The 20,379-nt window shown below is 47.9% G+C and overlaps 1 protein-coding gene across 1 annotated transcript in view; it reads left to right on the plus strand.

Annotated features, from left to right (window-relative positions):
* The first annotated feature begins 4,364 nt into the window (after positions 1-4,364).
* PODXL (podocalyxin like) overlaps positions 4,365-20,379 on the plus strand; it is a 46,836-nt gene continuing 30,821 nt past the window's right edge. Inside the window, exon 1 of the mRNA XM_062623402.1 lies at positions 4,365-4,484. Within this exon, the coding sequence (XP_062479386.1) occupies positions 4,448-4,484 (37 nt within the window). The 5' untranslated portion in view covers positions 4,365-4,447. The remainder of the gene's footprint in view (positions 4,485-20,379) is intronic.

Consider the following 20,379-nt stretch of genomic DNA (forward strand, 5'->3'; position numbering starts at 1 on the left):
TAAGAAGCAGTCCCTGTCATGACACTTGCAACTCCCCATCTTCTGAAAGAGCAGGCGATCGCCTCCGTTCCCCATCCCATGTCCACCACAAACTGTTTCGCTGTGTTTTTTCTCACAAATCACCAATTCCCATCGCTTCAGATCTGGCTGCAAGCTTAGCTCCATCAGAGGTCCCATCTCCTTGGGGCTGTCAGGCAGACATCAGGCACCAAAAATAGGTATTTTTGACCCTTGCTGAAGGAAGGGGAGGTTGGAAGGTGTTTTATGCTCTCCTGCCTGATATAACCACTGGTGATCTCCACCCCAGGAGCTCCTGTACTGTTGTTCACAGTTACTCATGCCAGAAATACCAGCCCTATGCGCTGCTGTTCATTTTCTCATCTTAACCCCAAACTTGAATTCCAAATGTTATTACTTTGTACAAGGAAGATGGGTGATGACATCCAATAAAACTGGATTCCTGGCAAGTTAAACGATCCTAAGCTGGATCTCAGCCCGAGGGCTTTCATGCTGGGTAGGTTTTCTCTGTGCAAAGAGGTAAATACTGCAAGGATGTGTGGAGACATCAGTCAAATGTTATGGTGAATCTGAACACAGCTAAGAAGGAATTACATAGTATGGAGAAGGAAAGCTTTCTTTGGGCATTCATCCCAGTGCTGTGAGGCATGGGAGCATCTCCTGCTTTATGTTTTCTTCTCCTTTGTCCAGTTTACTTTTACATTGCAAAACAATGGGGTTTCCATAGCGTTTGGGATGCAATGAAAGCGTATTAGTGTTTCCCCAACAAAGAAACCTTGTGTCATGTGAAGTCTTCCCCCTCCTGAGGCAGTTTTGTCACAGATGACTTGCATACCTTAAAACCACTGGCTTCTTGTCCTGCTCTTTCACAATCTTGGATAAATATTGAGCTGGGACACAGAAACCGGTTATACATGAATCCGTGCTAATCAATATCAAGATTATAGACTGACTTAAGACCGTGAGATTTATAATAATAATAATAATAATAACAACAACAACGAATTTCAGAGTAAATTCTTCTCTTTTTGTTCCCATTTCTCAGGCAGATGTGCAGACCATTCCCCAAAGGGTTTCTCTGCACCTCTAAACATGCCTTTTCATGCTTGGAGCTGAAAGCCAAAGCCTTTACTTAATTTCCTGACCCCATGATGCTGGCACTTAGGCAAACCTCCATAGCTGGGCCACTTGTGATAAAGCTCCCTGTTGGCAGTGCCACATATCTTTGGGTGCAGAAGAGTGTTCACCTCTTTCTGTGAAGCCCTTTTTGACATCCCCAGAAGCACAGTTTCCAGAGTTAGGGCTTTTTCTGACCTTCCACCCCAGCAGATGGTTAGGAGTGGGATATGCTTTAATAGACATCCAGATACTGAAGCAGTCATGTTAAATATCCCTTTCTTTATTCCTGCAGCTGCTCATGATTCACAGTCTCGATCTGACACCCTCTTAGTAATTATCCCCTTTGCAGCAGAGACAAGAGGCAGATTCTGAGCCGACACAATCGAGCAAGGCAGCAGAAAATAATGTGAGTCCCTTCTGCTACCCCTTGGAAAGGGAGGTTTAGCCCCATAGAATCATGGAATCAACAGATCAGCTAGGCTGGAAAAGGCCTGGCAGTGTTCACAGCCAGGTTGGATGGGGCTTGGAGCAACCTGCTCCAATGGAAGGTGTCCCTGCCTGTGCCAGGGGTTGGAACCACATGAGCTTTAAGGTCCCTTCCAACCAAACCCTTCTGTGACTCTGTGACCCTTAAGACCATCACCGTGTTTCTGGATGAATTGGTGTTCCCAAGAAGTGGATTTTGTGCTGTTATTTTAACCACTATGGCAATTGCCAGCAACCAAGGCTGGCACAAAGGGAGGAGCTGCAGTCAGAAAGGAGGCTGGAGACCCTCAGGAGACAGCCCTGCTGAGTGAGAAGCAATACCCAGCACAGATGGCAGAGCTGTTATGATTCCAGTATCCAGTGATAACCACAGAGCCCTCAAAGGAAGCTTTCTGCACAGCATCCTCCCTCCCCTGTGGCGGCTGTGCTCTCCTGCTTGTATCTTTAGGCAAAAGGAGGTCCAACAAACATGCTGAGAGCATCCCTGTTGAGAACTGACAAAACTCCCTGTGTAAGTGGCAGGGTGCCTCTTGTGATAACTTAAGAGGAAACCTACAGCCCAGATCAGCGATCTAAAAAGACTTCACGCATCAAATGCTCGGATTCCCTCCTCCCTGCCCAAGGCAAAAGGACCAGCACTGCTGATGGGACCAGCCAGATGAATTTCTTCTCCTCCTAACTCTCAGCACGATCATTGCAGCCTAAAACCAAAAGCCATTGAAGCCAGCCTGATTTTTAAGTGGATTTCAGGCCATTCTGTTTCCCATAGATCTATCTTAGTTGCTGCCAAGGGAGCTCTGCTCCTGTCCTTACCACAGCCCTCACTCAACATGAAGACCCAACACACTTTAGGGAGCCCCAGTTTCCCAGTCACTGTTACCCCACAGCAACGTGCCATGGGCTATTTTTGCAGTGTATTATGGGTGCTGGTGCAATAAACAGAGCATCACTTCCCTCCTCTCCATCCCAGGGACACTGTTATACTGATGCAGCTCAGGTTTTTCCCTAGGCTGTCTTGACTTGGCACTTAACACCGAAACGTGCTGACTGGGAGAAAGTGTGTGCGTGTAGGTGTGTGGGGAGGGGGGAAATGTGATCTGTTATTGAGAACATTGCACAGGGATAGAAAGAACTGCCTCTCTGATGCTGGCAAGATTAATAATGTGCACCAACACATTCATTCATTGCACTCGAGTTTCATGGCTTTTAGCTGGTGTGTAATGCAGAGTCATCGCAAGGGGAGGTGAAGCTGGGCTGAGGGACACGAAGAGTCTCATTGCACTGACCCAGAAGCTAAAATCAGGACAAGAAGCCTTTAGTGGGGACAACACTCAAAGCAAGGGCTGAGCCAGCTAACCCAGGCTTCCCACCAGGTCTCCTCTAGGTGACCTTGCAACAAGAAGTCAGCCCATCTTTAGCCAAAGGCATCAAGAAAACCACCTTTGGACAGTCCCTTTTGGGAGTGAAGGGTGATTTTACCACCCCTGGGCCCATGCTGGTTCATGGTTTAGCTGGTGCAAGGAGGAGGATCCAATGCAAAACCCTGAGCTTATTTTTAGCCCCCTCCTAGCTGCAGTGAGTGCTCCTTGCCTGAACACAGATAAAGGACTTCCAGCACCCTTCTCTCTTGCCACAAAGAATGCAATGATGTGAGGATAATCTTGTCCTTAGTCCTTTGGGCATGTTGTTTCCTTCAAGCCATTCCCAAACTTTTCCTGGAAAACATCTTAGGCAAATGCACATTAATTTATTTAAATGGTATTTAAAAGCAGGGTGAGAATTGCAAATCAAAGCCAGCTGAAAATCCCAAATCCACCCCCAAATGTCCATCCTGATAAAAATCCCAAATTTCCTCCACGCCGGTGGGAGCCCCAAGCTGATCCCCGAGTCCCCATCCAGATGAAAATCCCAGATCCTTACCCATGTGAGTGGGAATCCACAATCAACTCAGAAACCCCCATCTCGATGATAACTCCCAATCCCTCTCAAGTCCCAACTCTGTTCGAAACCCCAAATCCCCCACAAATGCAGGCGGGAATTCCAACCGCCCCAAACCCTCAGCCCAATAAAAATCCAAAATCCAACCTCAACGAGATCCCCAAATCCACCATCCCATTCCAGGGGGGGAATTCCATGGAGGAATCCCACATCCCCCCCCCCCCCAAAAAAAAAAAACAACAACCAAACCTCCCACCCTGGTTAAACCCCCAGATTCCCCCATGCAGTTGAGAACCCCCCACTCTCCAAATCCCCATCCTGATGAACATCCCAAGCCCCACACACAGTTAAGAACCCCAAATCTCCCCTAAATCCTCATCCCAATGAGCATCCCAAATCCCCCCCCCCCCCAAATCCCACATCCCAACGAAACTCCCCAAATCCCTCCAAACCTCCTACCCTGATGAAAACCCTAGAAAACCCAGGACCCACCCCAAGAAAACCTCAAAATCCCCCCTTGCAAACAAGAACCCCAAATCCCCCCCCCCCCCTCAAGTCCCCATCCCAACGAAACCCCTTAAACCCCCATCCTCCCCATGCACTTGAGTACCCCAAATCCCCCCCCCCCCCAAACCTCATCCCATGAGGGATGCGCGTTCCCCTTGGTGCCCCCTCAACCTCTCACCCTCCCTCCATCTCCCCCCTTCTCCCATGGGGCGGAGGCTGGGGCGGGCCGGGGCCGCGTTGTCCCTCCCCCGACAGCGGGAGAAGGCGAATGGGGCGGGGAGGGGGGACCGGGACCGGGACCGGGGCCGGGGGAGGGCAGAGCCCGCCCGCCCCGCCGGGATTGAGCCGGGAGCCGCGCTGGGGACGGCACCGAAGCACGATGCGGGCACCGCTGCTGCTGCCGCTGCTGCTGCTCGGTAAGTGCCGCCCGGACCCGCCTTCCGACATCCCTCGCCTCTTCCCCTTCCCCTCTTTCCCCCTTTACTACTCGGTAGCTGGGAGCGAATAGGGTGGAAAGGTGGAAAAGACACTTCATACACACCCGCTTTGTGAATCCAGGCTTATTTACCTGCTTATTTACAAGCTAAGCGCATCGAGCAGTCCGCAGCAGCTCAACTTGAGCCTCCAGAGCCGCAGTGCTTTGGTTCTTTACGCAGCGGTGTGAGCTAAACACGCCGCTTCTTCGCTCCTTCATCCGGCTTCACAAAGCCGCTGGGCAGGGGTCGATGTGCAAAGTGCTGAGCTTCACGCTCATCTTTTGGGGTCCTATGGAGCAAAAAGGGGGGGGGATCTTTGGTTGGGTTTGATGCGTCCACTTTTGTGTGGTCCGGTGTGCCAAGTGCTGTGTGTATTGAATGTGAGCTCTCACCCCTGATAGCGTGGGAAAAGAAGGGAGGGAAAGCTGGTGGGAAACAGCAATTCCCTGTTGGAAGTTGATGGTGGAATTGGAAAAAGGATAAACTTCTGGAGACCCTTCAGTGTGGGGTGGATGGGGACCCATGCAGGATGCGTCATGCCGGGGATGTTTGGGAATGGCGTTGGAAGCAGTGTGTGGGGTCCTGTGATAGTGCTGGGGTTAAGGGAGCTGCAGGTGATAAGGGTCTTGTTCTCTGGTGGGGTGTTGCATTGGAGAGATTACCATAAACTGTGCCAAAAAGGAGCAGGGAAAGGGAATGCAGTGATTGTTTCCAAAGTGAATAAAGGTAGGGAGGAGAGGGGTATTTCTTTTCTATATCCAGGGAAGATGAGGGAGGGGGGAAATAGGGAATAAAATAGGATGGAATAAAATAAGATGGAGTAAAATAGGATCTATGTTTCTATGAAGTGAAATAGGATGGAGTAAAATGGAATGGATAGCGTAGGATGGAGTAAAATAAAATGGATAGCGTAGGATGAAATAAAGTAGGATGGAATAGAGTGGGATGGAACAGAATAGGGTGGACTAGGATGGGATGGAATAGAATAGGATGAGATGGAACAGAATAGGATGGAATAGAATAGGAAAAACTGTAATGTAATGGAATAGAATATAGTAGAGTAGAATAGAATCACTGCCTGTCTGGTTTGTTCCTGCTCCTCCCAATGCCAGGGCATGGTGGAAGAGCAGGTGGGAAGTGCCCATCTCTCCCTGATGTCAACTTGGGCTTTAAAAGAGGAGGTTTCTGTTTGTATTAAAACTTAGGAAGCCTCAACCTCATCAGTGTTGGCATAAAGTAGGGGCTGCTAATGCAATTTTGCATGTGCTGGCCAAAATTTAGCTGAGTTTAGCTGACTTTGCCTACTCAGATGGTTTTGTTCTTCAAAATAGGCTGGAATTGGTACGAAACAGGCTTTAAGCAGGAGGGTGGTGGTGGGACCTGCTTCTGTAGCACTCCCAAATGATCCTATTACATTTTTCTCGGAAATTAATGTATTAAATCCTTTGAAACAGTGTTTTCTGCCACGTGTTGCTGCTCTGAGGTTTCAAACCAAGCTCCTTAGAGGTGCTTTTTTGCCCCCTGGCTATTGGCGACAGGGTTTTCTTCCTTAGAGACCCAAAATAGGCACCCCTTTTTGCTGGGTGGTAGGGGTTGGAGTCCAGCAGTGTTTAACTGTAGGGCTGGTATCTGCTGCAGTCGTCTGAGCTACTCAAAGCCTAAAATTCACCTGCTAAAATGGGGAGAAGCTGGGTTTGCAAGTGGAACTGTAAGATTTGGGGTATCTTAATAGTAATTGGCATGGAGTCCTCATGATTTGGATGCGAAATGGGTGCGTGAGCAGGGAGCTGGGATTTCGGAGCGTGGTTTTGGGTATCATGGGGAAGAAGGTAACAACAGAGCAGCCTCAACAGAAGGCTGCTAAAGTTCTTAAGAGCAGGTATTTGGGGTACAGCTACTTCACTAGAAACACCAGCTCCCAGGTTTGTACCTGAGGAGGTTCTCCCTTTATTTCCCTGCTGTGAATCAGAATGGAACCAGGCTCAGAGAAGTCACAGCCGGTGTGTACGAGAGGCAGCAAACATGACATGGGGCAAATAACATCTTTAAATTCATCCATTACAGCGTGTTCACAGGACGTTTGATCCTATTTGTTCTTTCTCCATGCATCATCTTCTATCCCACACAGGGTATTTTGGCCAAATTGCATCAGCAAGAGGAAAAAGGATACCTTTTATTCTCAGGGGGTTAAGAAGAGCCACAGCTCCAACCTGTCCTGGGGGCAGAAAAAGGCAGGATGGGGGTTTAACCAGAGCTCAACCCTTTGCCCAGCTCAAAGCAAACAGATTGATGGGGTTTAAATCCTTGTTGCCAAAACACTCCTTTTCATTCCCAAAGCTGTGCTGGCTCCGGGGTACTGGGAGTTGTGTTTGTCCAAGACACGCTGTCAAAGATGTGCATTTTTAAACCCCATTTTATCCACTGAATACTAATCTTGACACGGGCAGGGGAAGGCAATTGGGGCCATGCCTGCAGGAGGAGAAAAACCATTGTTAACCAGAGGGTTTTAAAACCAGCATCGAAGCAGAGCATATCTCCTTATGGATTTGCTGTTGGAGGAACTTCGATAAGGCTTTTGCAACCTTTTTGTGAGCTGTCTTAGCAGTGCAGCGCTTTGATTTTCCCCAGTGGTGAAGCAGACACAGTAACCATACCCCGGGGTCTGTTTAAAAGGCTTAATTAAAGAATTGTTTGTAAAGCACTTGAAGATCCTGGGATGAAAGGAGCTGGAACCATGCAAGACACTGATTTAATTCCGGAGAGTTGCTTTAAAGGCTTATGAGGAGGAGGATGGTGATCATTCATGTTGTCATTGATGGGAGACTGGCTGGAAATATCTGCTCTCAGCATTTGCAGGGAGGCTGGGGTTGTGCTTGGGTTATTATTTGCCCTGTAAATCATGCATTTTCTCTTCCCATCTGCACCCTCTGAAAGACCTAAGCCTGTTGACATGAGTTCTGGGATGCTTTGGGGTTCAGGCAGTGGAAACTGATGGAGGTTGATTATAGCCAGCGAGGGTCCCTCAGGCTGTGCAATAGCCCCCCCCCTGTTATTCTGGGTGTTATATCGCTGTACAAGAGCTGAGAGGAGATGTTTGGGGCTAGGTGCAGGACCCCATTCATCCCACCTGCTCATGCCTGCCCTGAATTTTGCCCCTTCTCCGTGATAGTGGCTGGGTGACCCCTTTGCCCCTTCTCTAAGGACCCACTGCAGCAGCCAGAGCCCTGTGATACTCGCCTGGGCCAAGGAAGGATGAGGCAAATGCGGCTTCATCCTTATAGGGTGATGCTCTGGGGAGATGAGATCTTGCTGTAAAATCCCAGATTGGTTTGGGTTGGAAGGGACCTTAAAGCTCATTCAGTTCCAACCCCTGCCATGGGCAGGGACCCCTTCCACTAGAGCAGCTTGCTCCAAGCCCCTGTGTCCAACCTGCCCTTGAACACTGCCAGGGATGGGGCAGCCACAGCTTCTCTGGGCACCCTGTGCCAGCGCCTCAGCACCCTCACAGGGAAGAACTGCTGCCTAATATATAGCCTAAATCTGACCTTTTTCATCACATCCAGCTGAGCTGCTCTGTGCTTCTCTAGCCCCAAGCCCGGTTGCATTCAGTAACTACATCTCCAAGTGGTCCAAGCAGTAGCAGGACCAAGCACATAGTGAACAACGCACCCATGGGGGCACAAAAATCCTTCCTTTCCTCCTGTTGATCTGATGGGGAACGAACACATGGGCAGAAACATGCAGCCTGAGCATCCACCTCACCTTCAGTCTTGCTCCACAGCCAACCTCAGCGTCACGAGAGGGCTTGCCCTTTACAGGAATCCGGGTAGCCCAGTTTGGTCCATTCCCCGTGTGCAGGCATGTGAGATCTCACAACCCATCTGAAGCCGTTTCACATACTTCTGCCAACTTCCTTCTCGAAAGCCTGTTGACGTGCACAGCTTCTCCCATAACTGGCCAACCTCCACCTAAGGATGTTGTTTTGGAATTCTTGCAATGCCTGCCCTTTCCTTCACAGAGAACTGACCCAGCCTGGCTTTTTTTCACTTCTAAACCATGCAGTCATCTGGCATTTGTGGTTCTCCAGCTACCTGGGCTCAGCTCACCACTAACCCCGGTGCTTTGATGCATTGTCCACATTGCAGAGATGCAGTGGTCTTGGGATTGCAAATTCACTCTTCAACCCACTACTCCTTGTCCTACCACTACAACCCCTGATGAAGAGACTTGTAGCTTGTGAGGCAACCAAGCTCAAAACTAACTCTGCATGGGGGCCTTGCAGGTCCTGCTGCACAATGGGGTTGGGGGATGCACAACCCATCTCCCCCAAAACCTTTTCCACATGCCATTGGGGCTTAACCTTAAAAAAGAGCCCATCTTTTCCCCCAAACTTCCTGGTGTGATGGTGTCCCACACCACGGGGTGAGGTGCTTTCTCCTGCTGCTTCTTCATTCTTTGGGAGGGATGGGGACAGCTCATCTGTGCTTTGGTAGGTGCCAACAGCTCTAACTGCATGTTTGTGTGTTGTAGGCTGGGCTGAAGCCTTGTGGTGCTTTGCTCAGGAGGTCCTTGAGGAATATGGAGATCCAATTAAAACAGAGTAGAGGCAGGAGGGATGTGCTCTGCCCATGCCACAGCTCCAGTTTCAAGGTGTCTAAGCATTGGGATTAGCTTTTACCTGGAAATGTGTTACTTTTGAGCTTAACAGTCCTGGTTGAGAAGGTAGACAGAGCCGAGGAGGCAAAGATGATCTTCCTTGTTACTGTACTTAAATCATATATGATATGCTATGAACCAAAGAGCTGAAATGCTGTTTAAAGGACTGGCTGTGCCACAGTTTCTCTCTCTATTTTGCATGCATCTGTTTATACTGTGTGCTGTTTGGTGGAGAGACCATGTGGTGAGTGTCTAGGGATGGGGAGATGCTCCCAGTTGGGATCTCTGGGACTGCTGCAGTGCAAATAGCATCAACAAAGACTCGATGAGCAGGAGCCTGCAATGCAACACCAGCTTTCCATGGCCAGAAGCAACCTCATGATGCTGCATGGGGAGAAGTGACAAGTGACATTTAGAGGTATTTTATCATGACAATAAGTTTGGAGCTGGGCCCTCTGCTGTGACTCAGGAGAAGTTGCTGACTTTGCACTTCTGGTTTCTACCCCTTTACAATGTGAGAATGTGGGGCCATGCTGATGCAGCACTAGTTTTCTCCTAGCTACCCTTCCGAGTCATGGGTATCAGTGTCCTCTCCTCCATCCACAGCTAAGGGAGAAGGTTTCACAGAATCACAGAACAGTTTGGCTTGGAAGGGACCTTCAAAGCTCATCCAGTCCAACCCCCTGCAGTGAGAACAGACATCTTGAAGTATATCTGCTAGCCCAGAACCACATCCAGCCTGGCCTTAAATGTCTCCAAGTTTCTTTGAGATTTAGCCTGCTTCACCTTAGCTGCTGGCTTTGAATTGCAAATAGTGCTAGAAATAGTGAGCGCCTGGGGAGTCATGGAAAGAGCCAGTAGCAGCATTAGTGCCTTCTAGGCAAAGCTCTGTGGCGGGTTATTTGGGGGGTCATGCACATATTCACTTGAATTGAGCCTTACTGTGTCTCAGAGTCAGCCTTCAGTACTGAATATTGCTGAAAGCTATTGGGAACCAGCAAATACCAGGACGTCCCATCAACCCTAAAGAAATAAAAACCCTCCCTACTTCAAGAGCTAAAGTTACTCCAAACCCCAATGGCATCAATATCCTCAAATGATCATTTGCTTATTGGGTCCCAGCTCTTCTTGCTGATGTTTTCCTCATCTCTAAACGTGGCAGCTTTGCAAATCCCTGCATCTTTGCAGCACGCTCTGCACTGCAGGCACCTTCTCTGTCCCATAGATAAAGTACATCCCATGGCTTGCCTGGCTGTAGGCCAGCACCACACAGCAGACGCTGGTGACAGTTTGGTGACAAAGTGTTGCAAGGAGGCAGGAGAATGCAAATGACTTATTAAAATCAACTCAGTGCGATGCCTCAATGCCCAGCATAGAGCAGAAGGGGTAACACGGGGGAATGAACCTTTCCTGGGTGCCCAGAGAAGCTGTGGCTGCCCCATCCCTGGCAGTGTTCAAGGCCAGGTTGGACACAGGGGCTTGGAGCAAGCTGCTCTAGTAGAAGGGGTCCCTGCCCGTGGCAGGGGTTGCAACTGGATGAGCTTTAAGGTCCCTTCCAACCCAAACCAGTCTGGGATTCTATGATTTATTTGGGGTTATTGGAATTCAGCTGCTTTTCGATGTGCATCTGCAATAAACCAGCGGCATGACGACAACATGCCAGTTGAGATTTGGCTTCCAGTGTCCAAGGTCCCTCGTCTCGACGTAGTACTGGGGCTGGGTGGCAGCAGAAAGGGAAAGGGCCCCCATTTGGGCAAGTTGGAATGAGCTGCCTTGCAGTGAAAGGGAAAACTGGGAGTCCTGGTGGTACCAGCTCTTCTGCAGTTGTGGGCAAGTTGCTTTTGCCTCCCACCGAACGTAATGCCATGTAGGTTGGGATACTTGACCAAGTTGTTTGAGGTTGGAGCCGAGTCGTTCTTGAATCCAGCTGCTGTCAGTCAGAGAGAAATGGGCATCTTCTGAAGGCAATGTTGATGCATTTTGGGATGACTTAGCCCCTACAGATGCTTGTCTCCATGCATGCTGCCTAACAGGGTCTGACGTTACACCAGAAATACCCAGGATCTGCCCCTGGATGCACTTATGTTGCATAACAGTATCTCTATTTGCTTAAAAAGGTCAAAAAGATTTGGTTTTCAGGATTTGGAAGAACTTCTTGGTGGTGGGTCAGGAGTGCACCCTAAAGGCTGCAAAATGGAAAGGCAGATAAGAAGAACGCAGTCTTTAGGTTTAGAAACCAAGTCTGTGTTGGAAGGCAGGTACAAGACAGATGCTTTAGAAAAGGGCAGACAGGATTTACATTAAAACCTCCTCCAAAATGGAAAAAGGTTATATTTTATTTCTGAGTTAGTCTCATTTTATATGTTGCGTGAGGTCTGGCTCATATTCTTAGCATCCTTAATAAAAATTGGATTAATCCAGTGGCTTTTCCTCTGTCTTACTAGCTCTGTGTGCAGGGAGCTTTGGTCTTATGCCATATGTCTCATGAGACTGGTGAAACAGAGGAGGAAGGTCATTTTGCAGGGGAAGAATAAGGCCTTAGTTATTAGTGGCAAAGGCTGAAATTTTCCTTCTCATCCTTAATTGATTTTAGTAAATCTAACTGGAGGAGGAGGTATAAATTGGCTTAGAGTTAAGCTGTAGTGCTTAAAGATCTATTAGATCCACTGTAGAGAAATGAGAAGACAACCTTGTCAGACATTTACTCTAAGGGGCAAAGAGAAAAAGCCAGATTTCCAACTTTGTCAAAGGGGACTTGAAAGACTCTGCAAGAAGGGTTTGGAGAAACTGTGTTTGAGAAAGTGCTCCTTTGAAACCTAATAGCAATAGTTTTTCTCCTCCCTGGAGTCTAAAGCAGGAGGGTGAGATAAGACATTCCACCACGTAGGCAAATGGGGAGAAAAAAATGGGAAAGTAAAAATGATCCTGCTGCAGCCTGTGGGAATTGGATAGGTCTCAGAATGACTATTATATGCTGCTTATCGAGATACTGTATGCTTGACTATGAGAAAAAGCAGAGTAGTTAAAGGGATGCACTGTGCTCCCCGGCACGGATGTGGTTAGCAGGGGTTATACTGGCATAACGTCAGGTAATCAATGTCCTGGATATATATAGTGTATGTATAAATATATATATATGGAATTAAGGAATTAAAGTTGACCTTGTTGGATATTTCTGATTTATTAAGAAACAGAAAATATATTTAAAGCCCAGGTAAGGGAAGCAAGTTTTCTACCAGGCACTAGGCCCGCTAATAAGGAGCACCCTCAAACCAGGCTGTGATTGCATGACTCCAAACCCAGCATTCCCATTCATGCATGTTTTCAGCCATCATCCCCCACTGTAGCTGCTGGTGACCTGATTTGGTTTCAGAGCCTACACAGGTTAAAATAACAAATAAAGGAATAAATGTTTGTCCCTGTGGGCTTTTCTTGGCAAAGTGGAGAGAGCAGCAAAATGCAGTAAAAGCATGAAATGACCCCCTCTTGTTTTATTTTCCTCTTTTTCTAGTTCTTTCTTCTGATATTGGTTCAGTTTTCAGAAGCATCAGCCCCCTGATCTGGTTTGACACAATGCTATGAAGTGTTTGTTCTCTCCACTGCCTCTATCAAAGGGCGTATGAATTGCTACCAAAGCAAAGCAATGGTATAAGCACACCAAAATCCCATGTGGCAAGGAAAAGCTGAGCAGCAGTGATGTGTGTGCTGAAAATGGGATGAACCAGCAATTCCTGTTAGGTTCCTGATCCAGCCAAGAGACATCTGGGACAAAACATAAGCAAAACAGGACATGGTATCACATTGGCTTAAAGCCATGAAGTAAAAATCACACCTTTAACCCTACTTTTCAAGTATGCAGAGTTAAATCTCAGCTCACCATCACCTCCACACTCGCCCAAGCCTCGGGGTAATTCCCATGCCAAAAAAGCAATGAGAGATGCTGACCTCTTGGCACAAGTGATAAATTTTCCTGCCCTGAACAGTCATGTGGAATACTGGAGAAAAGTAAGTTTTGAGCTTATTACACCACCTTAGTATAGGAAATCATCTTGTTTCCTGGGAGTTTTCCCAGACAGCTCAAAAAAACCCTCAAGACTATCAGTCTGTGCAATTCTGTAGGCTTCTAAGACAGTTCCTACCCAGAAATTGCACCAATAAACCCCATCAACTGCATTCAACAGAAGAGTGTCCTTTTTTTTTCTCATTAAAGCCTCACAAAGGGTTCAAAACCTCCTTTTATGGCAGGGTGCTTTGATTTAAATTAATGTGGCTTAAATTATGAATTTGAATCACCATTTAAAATACAGAAGAAGAAAGCCTTCATTTGAATGATTTGATTTTAATCATGTTTTTCATTTACAATTCATAACTATAGCCCTATCATCAGGGCTGGTTCTCCCCAGTTGCTTATTATAGAACTTGGAGATTTACAGCCCACTCTTTGGCTTTCAACTGTGTTTTCTACCCAGGTGAACACACTACAAACATATTTGTTTAAGCTGTTCTATAGCCTGCCACTGCTCTGTTTTGATTTCTGATTGATTTGGGGCTTGTTGGTGGCAATCACTCTTTACCTGCAGAGGAAATCTGATAAACTGACAGATGCAAAACAGCATTTAAAATGCCTTTAAGAGACATCAGTTAGCCGAGGGCCTGGATACCTATGGCATAAAGTTTTCAACATACCTTTGAGTTTAAAGCGAAACACTTCACTGAGCAAATCTCAAGCGTCAATCTTTGACAGGGTTAAGTGACTGAAGTGAATCAGTTTGTGTTCCTCAAGGGTTTTGAATAAACAGGAATCGTTCTCTTAAAACTCACTTTTACTCTTTAAAAGGGGAGAAGAAGCAATTTTGGTTTTCAGCTGCCAGTTTCCACTTGGTTTTGAGTCTTTGGATTAACTATTGCTGGAGCGGCTGGTTGTGTCTCTCCTTGAGCTGCAAAGGGAATGTAAATGTCCAGCTGAGATTTATATCCCAGGATATATGTGACTTTTGCCCATCTAACTGAAGGCGAACCCCACACTTACTTAGTGTCTGGATACCCTGGATATCTGCCCACAGCATGAGCAGACAGAAAGTGTAATAAGGAAAAGCAAGAATTAATGAAACTTCCTTTAATTGCCTGCCTAGGTTTTGTCTCCCATCCAAATCAAGTCCTGTTTAGTGTTGGAAAATCCAAGTTCTCCAAGAGGCATGGGTGTTGTTAGCTGGGTTTAGCATGCAATACATTTAATCTTCACTTTGGTCTTTCACAAATTAGGAAGAGATTTGGCATTGATGGATTGAGGCCCATGGCAGTGCACAGAGCCTCTCCCAATGGGATGAGGCCAGCTTAGAGCGATCCTTCTTGTGTCCAAGAGAGAAACGTAGCCTAGCAGATCTTGGTGGACCTCCATCCATCTACACTGCATGCCTATCATGAGAGTGTGGGGAGGGTGGGAGTGATAAACTCAATCCCCCCTCTTCTTTCCAAAGTAAATCACTATTCTGCAGAGCCTGATGAAGCCTGGATCCTCTCATCCTCATGCTTATTTAGATGCATCTCCTTGCTTTCTCCAACAAGCTTGACAAATAAAACATTGCAGTTTAAGGCAACCATCAGAGAAAAGAAGGATAAAACCCAAACCTCTTGACAACAGGCATGTTCTTGGTGCAGTGTTTTGAGCTCCTCACCATAGGAGGCCCTTTTCAAAGGGCATCTTCACTAGGCAGGATGCTGCTGCAAGCAACCATTGCACTGGGATGGTTGCAATTGCCACTCCTCCTATCAATGTTCTTGCCCATAGCCATTATAGCTATTGGGGTATCACCTCCACAGTGTGGACACATCTGCTTCTGCTGCAACACATCAGTTCAGGCTGATAAAGTTGTCTGATATGCTACAGTTCAGCCCAACTCAAGGCAGAGGACGCACTAGCATCATGCAGATGGGCCAGATCTGCAGCCCTCACTCTGTGTTTCATTAGGCCAACTCCTTCTCAGGCTGTTAGGAGGAGCAATATCCCATGATAGTTATGCTCCCGAGAAGCTCTGCCATGGGGAGTGGTTATCAAAGCCTGGCCTGTAACTTACCATCTCACCAGGTCCCTGTTTTCTGTGGAGTTTTCCAACCAGGAGAAGGCTGATAGTTGACTGGGTGGTGTTAAGCTATTCCTAACGAGGACAAGGATGGCTGATACAGCCACCACTGTGGACTTCACAGCAAAGCACCCATCAGTGTCCATGTTCCCCTTGTCAGTGTCCTCCAAATCATGGTGGGCACATAAGGTTGGGTTGGCAGCAAGAGAAGCAGGGGACCTCATGGTCAATGTGTGCTTTGTACAGCCCTTTATGAGTGCCCTTTGTGGGTTAGGGAGGGAAACGCTGAAGCCCAAACTGATGGGTTGATAAATGACTTATTTCTGCCTAAAATAAAATCCATCTTTTTTGTGTTTTTATTATGAAACATGGGGAGCTAACAGCAGGGTAACCTTTTGGGGATCTTAAAGGGGTTTTAGTGGCACAGCCACTAGGAGCAGGGCTCTCCATCCCCTGATCACATTAGGAATGGATATTACAGCATTTCATGATCATCTTATCGGCCTCACCAGCAGTTCCTGCTCCTGCAGGACCCTCTGCATTCACTCCCTGACCAGTGCAGAGCCTTCTGTCATTGCAGGACATGCTGTGAACAACTGGATAGGCATCAGGATGCGTACAGAGTCCTGGCATGATGCTTATTAGTGAGAAAGTCAAGAGGGAACCACAGAGAGCTGGTTTGGACAAGACCCAAACCCAAGCTCTGGTGTGGTGGTTGCTGAGGTCCCAGTGCATATAACTCTCTATTATCTCAGCTATGCTCTTACACAGAAAACCCCACTAATAATCCCAGTGAGGTAACCTGCAAAAATCTGCTTGGAAAAACAACAAAAGCCAGGAAACCACCAAAAGAAGAAGCTGCGTGTGCTTTGCGGATTTGATGCAAAATACTTGGGGGACATCCATGCCAAAGGAATGCAGGCTATTTCGGGGCTGTATTTGTGTTTGAGCCGGTGGAGGAGGGCTGCAGCTCTACTCTTTGTCTTCCATGAGAGCTTTTTGCGTGTCTGGCAGGGCCGCTCCAATCTGATTAGGAAGGGGCTCGCTCGGGGGGGGACAGCAGCAGCAATGCTGGGATGTAAGCTGCTTTCCTTGGGAATGGGAGCCCCGAGAGCAGTGAACACAGCCCAGCTGGCCTTGCAGGGAAGGGTTTCCCTAGAATAATCCAGCTCAGAAGCAGTTTGGAGGCAAGGGTTTATCTCTGTCTTGGCTGGGAAAACTGGTACCCGGAGGCGCTGGAAGAAGGGGGCTGATAATGAGGATGGGTGAGTGGGAGAAGTGCTGGGAAACCTCTGTGGGTGAACGGGCTTTGAAGCTGGGTTTTGGAAAGCGCTTTTAGGGTTGCACTTTATTTATTTACTCCCATCCTGAAGGCTGATGCTCATCACAGCAGGGGAAGGGTAAGAAAAGTGCAGCCCACAAGCTGTTTTGCCTCAGAGCAGAGGCATGCACCCCATGGAGGGACAGGAGGGAGCAAGGGTTAATCAGATTTTGCCTCTGCCCACATCTGATGAGAGCAGATGCTCACAGCCCGTCTTTGAAGTGGTGAAAGTATTCCTGCCGCAGGAATTTACTTCATAGAGGCAGAGAAAGACTCTCAGATCTTTCAGCTCCTGCTTTTGGCAACAAGACTGTTCTGTACTGAGATGGACAGATGTGTGAGAGGTGCTTGTGGGAAGATTTCCCATATTCCTCCTTACAAAAGGCAGGGAATGGCTCGTTACTTGGTGCAACTTGGTGTTACCCAGGCCTCACAGGACTTCCCAAAGTCAAAAGGTCTAGCTTGTTCAATCCATAGCTGTCACCATGAAACTAGCAAGAGTAGGGAAAGGAGGAGCCCTGTCCTTGGTAATATAGGAATTACTAGTAGGAATGCATTTGTTTCACATTAATAAATATCAGCTTTTGGGTCTGGTTGGATCAGGATTTGAGCCACCTTCCTGGGGTGAGAGTCTGCGTGTGCAGTGCCCAATGTCCTGCTGCTGTAACTCATCTCCATCACAGGTAGGTTCAGCCCTCCATGCACCTGGGCTGTTTGCATGTTTGCACAATGGGGACTTGCTCCACTTCTTGCTTTTCTCCAGCACTCTTCTGCTCCCACTTGGGAGAGCTGGTTCACCTCCTGCAGCAGCACAGGGCTTGGCCATCTGCTCCATCCATAGTCTCACAATGCAACACCTGGCTTCCAGCATGTGTGTCCTACTTATCTGGCCACTGTGCTGTGCAGAACTCGCTGGGCAAAGGACCTGGTGCTGGTTTATGCATCATTCGAGCATTTCACCCTCTCATCCATGACACTGTGGTCCACACAGAGAGGTCTGGATACTGGAAGGAACGGGTGATGGACAAGCAGAGCAATGGCAGTTAACAGGGACCAGCAATATGTTTGCACCAGAGAGCAGGGTCTGGAGTTGAGAGGCTTGCTAGTTATGAATTATTTAAAGCCATAATATGACAATCAACTACTGATTGAGAGTTATCAATAAGCATTGCTAAATGTTGCTATTTGCTGTGGATGTCAACTTTGCTTGCCTCCATGGTCAGCGGGCTCAGGGCTTGATTTCTGAGAGCTGCCCTGACCAGAATCCAGGTGCATTTTGCCTTGATGTCAGGCTGAGATGGGGCTCAGGGTAACAGGGGGGTCTTTTTGTATATTTAATTGTGCTTCTCCAAATCACAGAATCACGGTATGGTTTGGGTTGGAAGGGACCTTGAAGCTCATCTAGTTTCAACCCCCTGCCATAGGCTTCCACTAGAGCAGCTTGCTCCAAGCCCCTGTGTCCAACCTGGCCTTGAACACTGCCAGGGATGGGGCAGCCACAGCTTCTCTGGGCACCCTGGGCCAGCGCCTCAGCACCCTCACAGTGATATGGTCCTGTCTGACAAGAAGAGATGATTCTTCCTTCAGTATCCTTTCTTAATAGGCTCATTAGCTCCTTGCAGTGGCTTTATGCCCTTTATCCTTTGGATTTGTAGTCTGTGTGGGGATTTTTCAGTTCTCTCTTCTGCCTTTCTATAATCAGGGACTCTTTTTCTTGTATGTCATGAAATAGGGTAGTTATTGCAGAAAAGCCATGCTTTGATCTAAAAGTGATCACTTACAAACATGACAGGGCTGTTCACGTAGCGACAACCTTCACCAGTGTAGCACATCCCCAACATGGGGCTGCATTTGCTCTCCCTCACCCTCCCCGTATTTGCTCCCCAGCTCCAGGATTACCAGTAGCATCCACTGAATCCCAGTTGGGTGCCCTCTCCCTCACACTCCTCTTATCTCAGATGGTTTTCTGTGGATCCCATCATGGACCTGACCTGTGGTTCCTGCCCTCTCCTCCCATCTCCAACCCCACTGTGACTCCAGCTTGGTTTTCTAAAGGAAATGCCCTACCTGATGTGCCAGACTTTCGCTTCTGAGCCAAAAGTAGGATCCAGTCTCTGCCATTCCAGGAGCAGAGTAACTTGGATGTTATCATGAAGCCCAGCCCTGCGTCCCCCTCCTGCCCCCCAGAGCAGGTCACCTTCTGGGTCCCCTACGAGGTAGGAGCCCATTGTGGGGCTTGCAGACCTGCCGGCCTCTCCTAGAAGAAAGAGGAGGACGATTAACAGCAGGGAGGGGATGCAGCTCCTTCTTCCTTCCTGTTTCCTTTGCTCCCTTCCCCTGCGCTGCGGCACAACCTCCAGACGCTGCCCTGGAGAGAGGGGTTTTGGTAGCAGAGAAGCTCTGACCTCAAAAGGTGACATTTCCCTGTTGGAAAAGGGGTCTTTTCCATCCAGATAACCCTGCACTTGAGTGCTGCAAGCTTCTCTTTCCATTAGGATTTTCCTTCCTAACCAGCGAGGCCCTTGATGCTCAAACTCCCTACCTGCACCTACTTGTCCAGGGAGATTTGGGGAGCTGAATCTGACACTGTTTCATGCTATATTTGCATTATGTATTATATTTTTTGCTGGAATTTCTCAGCATGTAACCATGCCATTTAAACCTACCACGGAGTGCAAAGCGCTGCATCCCCAACCCAGAGACACCCCACAACTTCCCAGTGCTCTTCTGCTCATCTGAAACCACGCAGGAATCTCACTCCTTGCTGGGCTGCTGGATGGACAACATTGTTCCCCTATTGAGTCATAACAATGAGGTCATTGGGCTGGAAAGACAATGTCATTCAGCAGCCAAGAACCCAGCTGGCTGATCCCGGTTGTGTCTCATCTCCTATGACAAAGCCACATTTAATTGACTAATTAAAGCCGTTGCAGGCTCCATCTTGGAAGGGGTGACCAAAATGCACATTGTTCTTGGTCAGCATTAAGTCAGGCCAGTTGGCCAACTAATAAGCGAGACCTGTTTTCCTTCTCTGCCTTGTTGTGTAGGCCTAAATTCCAAGTCCTGGCAATGGAAAAACCTGCTCCAAGATGTGCCATGGTGTGTTTCAGAGCAACCTAACTGAATGAGGACCCAAGGGCCTCAAGAGAGCCCACCCAAAGCTGACTCTGCTCTAACGTGACCCAGCTCAAACCATTGTGGATGGCGTCTCTTGCATTGCCATCCCACCTTTTGTTGGACACTTGATATTTTGGGTTCCCAGCTCTCATAGGAGTTTGATATTGCACCTTAACCTATAGCATTGGGGTGCTCCTATAGCCTGTGCATTTGACAGACAATTTGCCTGACCCATACACCCAGTGGATGGGTCAACCTCAGCCCAGGACCAGGGGAACTTTTCTTCTCATTTATGGGTCATCTTTCCCTTTATGCATCTTTTGGGTGCCTGCAGTATAGGTAGAAAGCAGGGAAGTGTCCAAGTGTTGGCCACCTACGTGCTCACAGTAAACCTCTACTTCCCTCAGCTCAGTGCTCCTGCAGTGTTGAGACCTTCTACCACTCTCTGAATGACGTTTTGAGCAGAGACCAGCGGGCACTTCTCCTCTTGACATTTCTCGTTCTTATTTCCATTCTGCATAAGGTCATCCTGTAAATAGTGAATAAATGTGCCCAAAGGGACTTCTCAGGATAAATGCTGTTTTAGTGCCTCTAGGTTACCATTTCCATTAAACCCTCGATTCTTTTTTCCTGCCCACAATGTGATTGTCTTAAATCAGAT

Source organism: Pezoporus occidentalis, unplaced genomic scaffold, assembly GCF_034315485.1.
Source record: "Pezoporus occidentalis ecotype Australia unplaced genomic scaffold, CSIRO_AGI_Poc_V1 ctg251, whole genome shotgun sequence".
Classification (NCBI taxonomy): domain Eukaryota; kingdom Metazoa; phylum Chordata; class Aves; order Psittaciformes; family Psittacidae; genus Pezoporus; species Pezoporus occidentalis.